Source organism: Acyrthosiphon pisum, chromosome A2 (assembly GCF_005508785.2).
Source record: "Acyrthosiphon pisum isolate AL4f chromosome A2, pea_aphid_22Mar2018_4r6ur, whole genome shotgun sequence".
NCBI lineage: Eukaryota > Metazoa > Arthropoda > Insecta > Hemiptera > Aphididae > Acyrthosiphon > Acyrthosiphon pisum.
Genome location: NC_042495.1, coordinates 87,698,946 through 87,713,021, shown reverse-complemented (window position 1 = coordinate 87,713,021; position 14,076 = coordinate 87,698,946). Strand labels below are relative to the sequence as shown.

Here is a 14,076-nt window from a genome sequence, read left to right as displayed (position 1 = left end):
TTAAAAAACGAGTGACTGTAGAAACTTGAAAATTTCACTGAATGTTTATATTAGCATTTTCTATACACAACAAAATTTTGAAAATAATTTGACTCTTTTTGAGCTGTTTACGGACATTGTAAGTTTTCAGTTTTTTTTTAGTTTTTTTTTCTATAAATATCAATAAAGTTTTATCTGTTGGGCCAAAAAGTGTAAAAAATTAATACAAGGCTCCTGATACATTGTTACAATAGCAGTTAAAAAATATTAAAAATACATATTCACAATTATTTTTTATAAGCATTTGAAGTTTATATTTTGACAAAATTTACAAATTTAAAATTGAATAATTATTTTGTAGTTAAAAATTTATAAAATGTTCAACTTTTATATCTAAGGATTGAAAATTTAAAACAAGATTCCACGTAAATATTTAATTCTGTTTCCAAAAATTCTAAGAAATACATAAGCACAGTTTATTTTTATAGTAATTTTAAGTTCAGATTTGGACGAAATTACATATTAAAAAACCTGGAATAACTATTTTAGTTATTTTGTTGTGATTGTATAATATTATTTGTGGGTACTTGAAACTTCTAAAGTATACTATTATATATCTATGATAGTACCACGGTTTGTTGTTGATGTATAACGCGTTACCTAATGGATATTTTGATATGATTAATTGTAAAATTATTAATAATACTATAGATAAGTATACCTATAATAATATGTATGTCTAATATCTAGACTGACAAACCGTCTCCGCTCAGAATCGTTTTTCTTATACAGTGATATTATATCATTGAATTCAAATTTAATACTATCCATTATACAGTGACCCACTTGTAACCTACTGTACAGCAGAGTGACATCCACTTACCCACCTTTTTTTATCATGAGTTTGTAATATATAAATAATAATATAATATACATTATAATATTAATAAACAGTAAGATGAATTTCCAATATGAATATACTTGGGTGTGGATGTGAATTTTTTTATACAGAAATTAACATTCGTTTACTTAGATCATACAAATTCATAATTCACAAATTTACATCACGTAACAATAATCAATATCTAGCGACCTAGATTGACATAAGTATTACGCAATGATAATTGCATCTCAATCATACATAAATAATATGATAATAATCTTCTTTTGTTTCTATTATACTACAAGTTATTAAGAAGATATTTTTTTTAAAAATGTTTTCTAGGCGTTGAGTTATTTAACTTGGTGTACTAAGAATAATACGTCAATCATGCATGATAGGTACCTAGTAGGTTTGGAAAATATGAGGCAATGGGGGCTATATGATTTGATATGAAAATTACAGTAATTACAAATATTTATTAATTTTAACATATATAATAATCTTTAAAAATGTTCCGAGTACAATCAATATTAGATTCAATATTATTATCTATGTTTTATATTTTTGTAAAATCAATTTTTATAACTATCGTTTTTAATCTGTATACATTGTTGTAACTAAAAACCCTTGTTCAAATTTTTATTTAGACACATCCAACATTTTTAAAAGAAAATCATCGACTAAATAATTTACAGCAATAAAAGGATAGTGTGAATATAAAAAAAAAAATGTCATATCACCACAGGCACTCCTATAATGGTATACATATATATATACAGGGTGTATCTTATGTCATTGTACGCGGGGTTTTTTGACGATTATGGATCGATGAAATAGAATTTCGTTAAAATAAAAAAAGACGTGTTTCTTTATTTTTATCAGGCAATTTTTTTATAAAAATTTCAAAATTTTTAAACACGCAGGTGTACCAATATCAAAATCAACTTTATTTTTTCAAATGGTAACTACTATATTAGTAGTAACTACTATAATAGATTCTGGTAAAGCTTTTTTTTCTGAAAATTTTGATAGTCAAATCATCAATTTTGGTTCGCTAGTTTATCAACTATGGTCCTCCAAAGTTAAGTAAAATATGCATTAATACTTTTAATGAAATAATTGATATAGGTTTAATTTACAAGAGCTAAATCATTTTTTTCTTGTAACTACATTTTTATACATTTAAGTTGTTTAATTGGTAATCTAATGTCACTTTAAAAAAAAAAAAAACCATAAACAAAATTGTTGGCAAACATAGTTCATTATTTTTATTTTAACAAACAATCATCAAAATTAGTATTATTGTTTAATTTGTTTTTATAGGTAATCGTAATTAATTACTTCACAGTTACTTTTCTTACAATGTCATAAATTTGGATTATTTATTACTTATTAGGTGGCTAAAGTGATAATGGCAAATTGATAAATGGTATTCGATTGTTGACATTAATGTCTTAGCCTTTAGGTATGTATGGTGGTTAAAAAAAATTGTGGAAAGAAAAAAATTCAATGTTTTGTGATGCTCTTCTCGTAGTAGGATTAACTTGAAATTTGAACCATATAGGTTCCCTATATTGGTAGGTATCGCATGCAAACTGCAAAGTATGAATTTAGGAGTTTTCATAACCCTTCATATTTTTTAGTTTTGGACATTTACATTTTATTTCGTACTTTTCCTATCACAAATTCCTATCTTACTTTTTTTACAATAGAATTAATTTGGATTCTTTATTAGGTGACTTAGGATACCTAATGGCAATTGATTCTTGTTATAATAATATTGGAAATTTATAATTAACTCAGATTAAAAGTATGCCTAAATTAGGTACAAACCTAGGTATATTGAGATTGACTATTTCTCTAAATATCTTGCAAATAGTATATTTTAAATCACGATTATTAAATAATTCTTAAAGAATTTCAGCTGCTAAATTCATACTTTGCATGCGATACCTACCAATATAGGGAACTTATGGTTCAAATTTCAAGTTGTAAAAGTTAGTTATAAGAAAAATGATTTAGCTCTTATAAATTAAACTTATATCAATTATTTCAATTAAAAGCATTTATGTATATTTTACTAAACTTTAGAGGACCATAGTTAATAAACTAGCGAACCAAAATTGATGATTTTACTATCAACATTTTCAGAAAAAAAAGTTTTACCGGAATCCATTAAAAAATATAGTAGTTACCATTTAAGAAAATAAAGTTGATTTTGCTAATGGTACACCTGCGTGTTTAAAAATTTTGAAATTGTTATAAAAAAATTGCCTGTTAAAAATAAAGAAACACATCTTTTTTCGTTTTAACGAAATTCTATTTCATATCGACCCATAATCGTTAAAAAACCCCACGTACAATGACATAAGATACACCCTGTATATGATATACATTAATATTTTACACATATATTATTTATATATAAAGAAAATCTAAGTTATTGAAAATATTAATATATTTTGGTCTTTATTAACAAATATGGGCATTAACTAGTTAAAAAATTAAAGTTTTTCTAATAAACTAGTTAGTTAATTTTCTTATCAAATTATGAACCTAATCGACAGTTGAGGTATACGATTATCTATCTATATACCTATATTAATACGTAAGGACAACGTAGCAGTACCGAATTAACAGACAAGATGTATTTTTTTTAATTTTATGTAATATACAAGATATGTACCTATTGCTAAACATTTTTTTTAAATATAATAAAATAGATTTATGAAATTGTTTGAATAATTTTGATATATTTATGTAATAAGTATGTGTATTCAATATTCATATATTTATTTTTTATTGATATTTTGTTTGGCCGATTTTAATTTTGTAAATGTTCTTCTGTATTATTTTATATTTATATCAGGTACTACCTAATTAATTAATAATAATAAAATAATATAATTTTATGATTTATAATTTGATTAAAAATACTAAACGAATAAATAAATAAATAAATAAATACGGTAGGTCACATAATAAACGAATTCCAAAACTGAAAAAACTTGCTTTTGTCAGTCGATTTAAAAATAATCCAACAAGTTAAAAATTTTTTGAAATTTTTCGTTTTTATGGTTTTATACGTTAATATTAATGTTAAAATAAAAATAATCCAACACTATATGATAATACAAACATTTCTGTTATTTTTTTGGGTAAAATAATTGTTTATACAGAAATATTTTAGTAGATTAGATAAATTGCCTAATTGAAATGTGTATAGTTTAAATATAATATATTTTGTGAATAATATCATCACATAATATACATATAGAGTATAGACGGTAGCTATATACCCCTAAAAACAGCTTTTTTTTTTTAAAGAACTGTTTAAGTACATCCGGAACATCCGAGACACGACGTCTATATTAATTACTGTCATAACTTAAAATTCATCAATTTATAATGTTCTAATTATTTATAAACAACGAACAATAGTGCGATTCGAGAATAATATGATATTATAGGTATATTGTATATTGTAATATTACAATTTATTAAAATTAATAATTTAACTGGCATTATACCCAATGGAACAGTTCGACATTATACACAGTATAACTGCACAGCGGTAGCCAATGAATACTACAACACGGTAAAAGAATAAATTAAAAACAATATTAAATAAAAATATAATATAATACGAATTAATGTAACGGACACGGCGTTAGATTTAGATAAAAATGTGACATAATTGTATTTCCATTGTACAGATACTTGTAATAATAGGTTCCGTGATTTATTTTACAGATATTTTGCCGTATTTCGACAACGTTATCAAAAAGTATGGGTCACTGATCCACTTAAAAATCATAGCACGTCATTATATCATCATAAACGATCCGGACGATATAAAGGTACGTCCGTCGTAATAACAATATAATATAATATATTGGTACACTAAGCAGTGCTCAGATACCGCGGTAATCAATTTGTAATAAACCAGGTATATCTAGTGCTTAATATTATATAGTAATTATTCCGCGTTGTTGAATGCCACGTGCGTATATAATAATTATAATAATGATATATCTCATAATATATAGGTATTACTGTCGAGCGTACAGCATATTACGAAAGGTCCCGATTATGAGATGCTTGAACCGTGGTTGAACAAAGGGCTACTGACCAGCACTGGTACGTATATTATTATTGTTATTATTATATGCACACTTTCGTCGTTGTATTATAGGTTAAAGTCAATATGGTCTGTATAGTATATAATAATAATATATATCATACAGGCTTTTCCCGAAGAAAATCGGTTCCGTAAAACAAAAGTTTTAATTTCTGGTTTCCGTCAAACATATAATAACTATTTGAGTATGTGTTGGCTAGTTCGTATTTGATAGTTTATATTCCGAGCGAGTATGTGTCTGTGTGTGTGTTTTTTTATGTAATTTAACCACTTTCTGGAGCAGTAAAAATACTTAAATTTTCAACTTTGGGTGCGTGGTTACTGGTAGAAAATTAGATCAAGTTTGGAGCCTAAAGTAAATAATGTCAAATACCTACTTTTCAAAATAATCGAGGAAAAAATTGAGAAGAAACCGAGAATTTTCACATAAAATTAGTTACAATATCAATTTTGCTTTTTAGGTGTAGAAGAATAACGATTTTAGTTATTTGTATTTCACACAATGATGTTTTCAAATGCTATTTTGTAAAAATGAATTCAACTTATCGAATTTAAAATAGCAAAATAAATTACTTTAACAGCAATATCATAAAATAATTAAAATATACTTCGTAATATAAGCTGTCAAACCAGAATTCTTTGCTCAGAATCGTTTTTCGTAAGAGTATTGAGTTATTATTGAGTTTAAATTTATGCATATATTACAGTGACTACTCAATAACGAGGTACACTCAACACCTACGCTGTACAACAGAGCAGTTATAACAACTTTGCCCCTTTTTTTTCTTAGATCCGCATTCGTGTTGTTACTTACAGTCTACAGACAAATTCTGTTGTTATTTGCAGAAATATACGCCAATGCAATACCACACGACTAAAAATTACCGACTATTCGGAAAAATATTTTGATTTAACCTAACCTTGTAAATAACATACAATTAATCTGATTATAATATTGATAATAATATATTTGGCATAATTTTCAAATTACATTAATTAATTTTGTTAATTTGAGGAAAACATTTCGTATTTACCACGGAATAAATGTGATTAGCTATTTTTTCACAAACCCTCAGTAATTTTGTAATTACGTGGTACGTCAGTGATAGTCACACATACAGTTAATTTATTAAAATTTAATTCGTAATACATTTTGAGATTTTGACCACCAGCTAATTAATGAAACCGTTTAAAATGTATTTAAATATTTTAAAGAATACCTGATATGAAGCTATATTATACAATGTTAACAATACGTCATAAACATATTAAAGAATATAGACGAAATAAGTGAAATCAATATGTTTTTTAAACATCTGACAAACTATTTATGAACATTATTAAAAAAAATATATATCAACAATTTGTGCCATTCGATAAATTGTTATTGAAATCGTTTTACAGATCAAAAATGGCATTCAAGGAGGAAACTGTTGACCAACACTTTTCATTTTAAAATATTGGAAACTTACGTACCATCGCTTAATAAGCACTCCCGTTCGTTGGTCAAAAATCTCATCAACGCATCAGACAACGGAAAATCTATAGCAGATATCGACTCCCATGTAACTCTCTGTGCTTTGGACATTGTGTGCGGTGAGTCATCATCTTATTGTTTAAACGTGGACATATTACGAATATATTTCATGATTTCGTAACACCAACCATAAAAATTCTTAATTTTACATGCAATAAAAAAATCAAAATAAAATGTAGCCCTATACCATCATAATGTCATAATGAGTAATGACATTAATATATTATAATACTTTCATTTTTTTTTTCATGTGCGATATATGTACAGAAACAATTATGGGTGTAAATTTGAGAACTCAAGAGGGTAAATCGATGAATTACGTTAAAGCAATCAAAAAGTAAGTACACCTTCACCACGTGTATAATTTTTCACGTTAAGTGTTTCTACGTTAGTTTTTTAATAATCGTTGTAATATGTTTTCTGCAGTGTCAGCCAGATACTAATCAAACGTATATTCACGTTTTGGTATTGGAACGAAATCGTTTTCAACCTTAGTAGCATCGGCAGAGAATTTCGTAAATCATTAAAGTTATTACACGATTTCACCGAAAATGTAACCACCACAAACACTTTTTTTTTTAAATAATATTATGTATATTTTATTACAGCGTTTATACAATGAGCTTTTTTTATAAATATAATTTAGGTTATACGGGAGAGACGAAAAATATTAGAAAACGTAGAACAAAAGAAGGTCGATGAAAATGGTAAGACCAAAATATTATATAAATTATAAGTAGGTATATATCGGTGATCGAATTTTGATCACCGCTTAAACAATTGCAGGAAAGAAACGGATATATTCGTTTTTAGACCTTCTTGTTGGTGTTTCCAAAGAAAATCCTGGTGCGATGACTGATAAAGATATACGAGAAGAAGTGGATACGTTTCTTTTCGAAGGTCACGACACGTCTTCAATAGCCATTACCATGGCTATAATTCATTTGGGGCTCGATCAAAATATCCAAGTAAGTAAAACTGTAACGAAAAAATATTATCAATAAATTATAAGACACTCAATATTTTAAGAGCTATTAATGTTTTTAAAAATATTTGTTACTATTTTTTTTTTTTTATAATAACCCGCATTTTAATTCCTTATTCCAATTCAGGATATTATTTGGAGTACTTCGTAAGGAAGATTAATATCCACAAATTCGTTAGATTAAATCGGTGACAAATTAATAGTGAACGGTTACTACAAAAAATTAATCGGTGGTAAAATATTTCCACCATATATTCATTTGATAATAGCTATCCCCCTTCTACAACAAAATAATTATCTTTTATTATGTTATCATTGTTTGTTAAATTAATATTGATAACATGTGCATTAATTAGGGGAGGTAATATTGGGAGAGGGGATTATCAGTTGTAACCGTCCATTGGAGATGGTCACAAAAAAGTGTGACCGGTTTGTAACCAAAGTGATCGGTTTGGTAAAACGAATTTCTTTTTTATCACCGATCCTAGTTTTAAGGGGAAATAGTCACCGATTACAAGTAACGAACTTCCGGTTTATGAATTAAAAGTATTTAAAGTTTTGATGAGCGGAGTAGAGTGGTACCACGAAAAATGTTCATTATACACTATACACTATCTTTTGTCAATTGTCTTAATTGCAAATAGTTATACTTATATTTCATAAATAATTAACTACTTACCGAATATTGGTAATTATAGATGGAAATCAGAAATATTCCAAATAATATTCTGCTTAGGAGTATTAATTTTAAAATGTATGCTGCCTTTCAAAAGAGTAAAAGACTTAAAAAATTCTAAAAAATATTGTTTGTAACGACTAAAAATTATTTAAAAGAAATATTTTTAAAAATGTTAATAATATTTTCTGAAATTATAAATGTTAATGGATCATCCCGTAGGTACAATAAAATAATAATATGTTTTCTTCATTTCATATAAAACATAACTTTATGCTCGTAGGGTAGCCATCGTTTTCAATATTCGGAACTCGATATTTTTATTAATTTTTCTATGAAAAAATAAATGTTTTGAAACGGATTTATAATATATCTTCGCGATAATAGTTACCAATAATTAACCGTTATAAATCTATAGTTTTACTATCGTTACTCGTTATTTTTTTATTCCTATGCTAAAAGTCAACAGCAAGTCGCCGAAAGTCATGATTTTGCATTTATGCTCATGACAGCCGTAATTTTTTTTTCGTATGGGAACAAACGACGTATTTTTAATTCAATTTTTGATGTCAAACAGAATTTAGTCAGAGACGAGCTTTACGAAATATTCGGCGACAGCGACCGGGACGCAACAATGGAAGACCTCAAAGCGATGACAAATTTAGAAAGAGTGATAAAAGAGACAATGAGACTTTATCCGAGCGTGACGGGTATCACGAGAACCCTCAAACAGCCGCTCCACCTCGGTATGTGTACAATATTATGTATGATTTGGCTCAAAGTCTATCTTTTAATTACATTCATTCCGCGTTAAATACGTACTGTTCGCGTACGATAAATAATTTTATAATAATTGAAATGTTTCAGACAAGTATACGATACCTTCTAAATCGGTGATGGTCGTCGTCCCTCACCTATTGCACCGCGACAAAAACATCTATCCGAATCCGGAAAAGTTCGATCCCGATCGGTTTTTGCCCGAGCAGTGCAACGGACGCCATCCTTACGCGTACATACCGTTCAGCGCCGGCCCCAGGAATTGCATAGGTAATAACTAATAACTATAACTGTAGAGTTTGCGTTTGTGGTTGCCAACTTTTATTTGAAAAATACCGACCTAAGGGTACCAAAAACAAAAACAAAAAAGGTTATCATTTTCCATGAATTTTTATTTAATATTACAATGATGCCAACCTACACAAATATTTATATATAGTACGTCATAACTCATATTAATATAATATAATATATAGTATACAAGTCTGAAGTCATTAAGATTATAATATTGATTATAATATCTGATATCCAATTTCACAAAAACGAACAAATATTAATATATTTATATCGATATCTCTTCGAAACTCTCGATTGGATGAAAATATTGGTACTTTATAGATTTTTGATAGGTTAATACCGGCAACCGCCTTTTTAATTCTATGGAAATGAAACCGAACAGTTGGAAACCCTATTAGTGTTAGGGAAGCTGTGTTTAACGCAGTGATCTAATAATTATTATTTTTTTTACAAATTCACAGCCCTATAGTATTAATTAATAATCAGGGCTGGGATTGTTTAGAATTTTTTTTATGGTATTTAATAGGTAATAATATATAGAATTTTATAAGGTTATTATTTATTTTTAGGACATAATTTAAGGTCATTTTTTTAAAAGTTTTTAGAACGTTAAAATCTTAGCTCTGGTAATAATATTATTGCTTTTAAATGATGGGGCAGAATTTTGACCGATCGCGTATAATATTATACCTACACATCGCTTGTCGGTTAGGTACTCTAATGTAGAATCCGTTTCACACGGGTTGCCGTCAAAGGCAGACTTCTCCTTCACGTCAAGGATCCCCCGTCCAATAATTTACTCATTGTACAACGTGTAGACTGTAAATAGAGATTGTAAAGATAAAATTGTGTTAAAAAAAAAAAGAATCCGTTTCAAGTAAATTATTAACTTTCACCAATGAATTACAGGTCAAAAGTTTGCCATGTACCAGATGAAAACAGTATTGTCCACGATCTTGAGGTATACAAATGTAGAGACGTTGGGGACGCAGAAGAGCATCGTCATCAGCACACAGTTGATATTGAGAGCGGATTACTTGCCGAGCGTGAAAATAACACCAATCACGAATACCACACGTCATATTATATTATAATATATGAAATATATGTATAAGTTAACTATTGATCATATCATCATAATAGTTTAATCTAAGTGTGCATATTTTGCATACAACGCAATATATTTTTCGTTTTTAATAATTATAACAATCCACATAGGCGCAACTATGCGGGGATTTGGTCTGGACCAAATATTGTATTACATTGGATTATAGTCACGAAAAGTATTTTCTTTGATATAAGATAAACAATTGGCTGTGTAAAACGAATACGCTGCAAGACTGTTTTTCAAATTTGGCAATCGTTAATATTGCAAAAGATGTTGTCAATTTATCACAAAGAGCGTCGATGTATTTGAAAATGTATAACTTTAAAGATATTATACAATTTGTGTTAAATTAAAATTGTTATTTGTTGATTAAAAATATTTTATTTATATAATATTATTATTAATTTAAATGTATATATTTTATTATGAGCCACTTATAAATACCTTAGAAGCGAGTGAATGGTGTAAGGGAAATTTGCACACGGATCAATTAAGAAATAATATAAATACTATTTTAACAATCCCTTAAATATTATGCCTATGCGCACCCATGCACATTGCCTTAATTTATTTTAATCACTGCAAAACCTGCTATTACAATATTATTATCGAGTTGAGCATCGAATCTTATTGAAGAAATCTCTGAGAATCGATTGAAACTATTATTATTTTACTAGTTTGTTAAAAAACTGTTATTTTAAATATTATTTTTTTTCCAAAACGTCCTATAGTAATTTTCCTTCTAAACGTGTCTTATTCCCTACAATATTTTATGTTTAAGTATACTAAAAGTACCAACTATTAATTAGCTTTAATCACCATATATTTTCTTATTTTATTTCACAATGTTGGTACTAAATTATTCATAATAACGTGTTATTACCATTACCCATCAAAACGAATCATTTCCTTAGTAATTATAATGGATAACAGGAAAACCATATTTTGTTTTTGTTTTTTAGTACAAAAACATGTTTTACAGAAAACCCCCTCACGCCTTGTAGAATAGTCGGATTTCGTTAATTTTTTTTATTTGAAAGAAGAGAACAATTTTCAGGTCTGATCATAACATTAGAAAAATTATAATTATAAACTTTAAAATATGCATTTGAATAATGCACAATATTTGTTCTTTTTCAAACGTATTTTTCTATTACTATTTAAAGCCAAATGAAAATTCCACCTGAAAATGTCCTCTTCTTTTAAATAAAAAAAATTTGCGAAATCCGACTATGTTATCTATATTATCAATAAATAAATAATAAATTACAATGTTACAGGGCGTGAGAGATTTTCCTGTGAAGTCATTTTCGTTGGTATAACACACCGTATAAACCTGCCCCTTAACCCTAAATAGGTATCGAGCTGTAGCTTAATGGAAAAGTATTATATTCAAGGTAGTAAAACTACTTACTAACTTACATACTAACTAAAATATAAAATATAAGTTTCAAATTTTATGAAATTTCTGAAAATTGGAAAAACCGGCACCGCGATACACTTAAAAAATATATTATTACCATTGTCGTTAGTGTAAATGATAAGACTGCGCGTATTTTTTTAAGGGGCAATATATAATTTATATTTTATGCCACAAACAATAAACTCAAGGTGATGTTACACGTATACATTAATTAATCTTATGCGATGTAGTATGTACAAAAACACAAGACGATGCACATGCGCAAACTATAACGAAAACAATGTTCGTATACTTCGTGTTCAGCATACTCCTATTATTCTTATACTATGATGGTCTTAGCCGTTATAGGCCTCCAATAGAAGTTACTTAAAAATGTTTCAAAGTATATGGTATGTATTAATTGATGAATTAGTCTGTTATTTCGTTTCAAAATATTAAAAAATTAAAATATTTAATTATTAGTGTCAACAACGTCTATAATCATTGTGAATTTGTGACTATTGTTGATTAACTAGTGTAGTCCTGTGTTTATAGTAATTACGTACGAGTATTAGGACATTAGGTTACGTCTTATTGTCGCTTATTATAGGAACTATCATGGCCAAACACAAAAAATGGCAACTTGCGTTTTATATATTAATGATTCGTGTCTATATACGTTTGTCATCGTGGCCTAATTAAGGTGCAAATATTAGGTACACTCATACGTTGTTAAAGAAAATCTCACAAACGTTCAGCAAAAATGTTATTTTTTAGAAAAAATTATAACTTTTCAGAAAGTCGTAGTACTTACACGTTTTAGAGTCAATAATAATAAATTGTTCAGAGGTAGGTATACTAACTTTGAACATTACTACCAACAAAATATAATACTTTCATTCTATAATAAAAAGTTGGGAAAACTGATATTGGCCAAGATGGTTCTTAAGCGACATTATAATTTATAGTAAGTAATGCTATGCAAAATATACAATTATTACTAACTATGCATTATAATACTAAAATGTATGAAATGTAAAATATATGCTATATATATCTATAATTATCAAAAAAATGTACCTACTCTGTTATGATATTATTATTGTACTACGTGAAATCTAATAAGTAATATTCGTACACTTGTTAGTTGTTTATTATTAAATAGTAACATAGCTCATAAACATAACTTTAGTCTAATTGTAAGCTTTTTTGCTGGATAGAATGAATCCTTCACGTACCTAAATATATTTATTATTATTTTATTATTAAATACTAGGTACTTTATTATTATTAAGAAAAATTGTCACCAATGTTCAAAAAATTTTACGTAGGTTGTATCTACAGTAGATTTGCTAATGATTTTGTTTACTTGATAAGTATTTTTGCTCTTGTCTATAAACAACAATACTTCTTTATTCTGTTTGGTATATTTTTATCTTAATTACATATTAAGTACTGGTTTTAAATAAGCATATTGGCAAGACTGATTTTTTTATATATAATTTTAATATAGACAATTTTTACAGAACAAAGTAAAATAAAATTAAATAGTAAAAAGTAAGTATAAAAAGTACCTATCTAATGATTCCGGAATTTTCAGTGCCTACATTATTTTAAATATTTAAATATTATTAATACATTTGAATATATAAGTTACCTGTTTATAGCGTTTTGGGGGTTTTGTAATCGCAAAATTATTCGAGAACAAGTTTTCGTGATTTTGACAAATTGACACCAATGATGCCTCCGAATAACACGAATCAAGAACCGATAGAAAGTACCTAAGTGTTTTGTATTTATCTCTATGTATAGGTAATATTATGACGTTAATATTAACGTTTTAATTAATATGGCGAAGGCCAAATTTGTATTTACTGATAAGTGGATAATAATATGATATCTGCAGTAGCCAAAAATTGATAACTTTGCAAACATTAAACTAATTCAGATAGATATGTAATTATAATATTTTCCAAAATCTCAACCTTAGTGTTTATAGGTAAACATGTGAACGATCGACAACTTCATTATTAATTATTATAGATATTTAAATTTCTTTTCTTGGTTTGGCCAAGATTATCCAACACGTTATTATGGAATAATTACGAAATCTATTTATTTATGCGTTTACACGGAATGTCCACAATATTTTTTTGTTATTCTTACACACCAAAATAACCAATTTTCAAAATATCATTCTAAGTTTCTAAATTAAGTTTGTGTTGGTTAATGGTTATCCTATAAATAATAGCCTTATATTTATCAATAATTGCATCTTTTATTTGGATATT

General features: G+C 27.3%; 1 protein-coding gene across 1 annotated transcript in view; it reads left to right on the top strand.

Annotated features, from left to right (window-relative positions):
- The window catches only part of LOC100166760 (cytochrome P450 4C1), a 12,317-nt gene extending 1,542 nt beyond the window's left edge, over window positions 1-10,775 (top strand). Inside the window, exons 2-11 of the mRNA XM_001943888.5 lie at window positions 4,616-4,722; window positions 4,912-5,002; window positions 6,408-6,599; window positions 6,808-6,877; window positions 6,967-7,093; window positions 7,187-7,247; window positions 7,327-7,508; window positions 8,779-8,947; window positions 9,069-9,248; window positions 10,185-10,775. Coding sequence (XP_001943923.2) covers window positions 4,616-4,722; window positions 4,912-5,002; window positions 6,408-6,599; window positions 6,808-6,877; window positions 6,967-7,093; window positions 7,187-7,247; window positions 7,327-7,508; window positions 8,779-8,947; window positions 9,069-9,248; window positions 10,185-10,369 — 1,364 coding nt within the window. The 3' untranslated portion in view covers window positions 10,370-10,775. The remainder of the gene's footprint in view (window positions 1-4,615; window positions 4,723-4,911; window positions 5,003-6,407; window positions 6,600-6,807; window positions 6,878-6,966; window positions 7,094-7,186; window positions 7,248-7,326; window positions 7,509-8,778; window positions 8,948-9,068; window positions 9,249-10,184) is intronic.
- The last annotated feature ends 3,301 nt before the right edge of the window (window positions 10,776-14,076 follow it).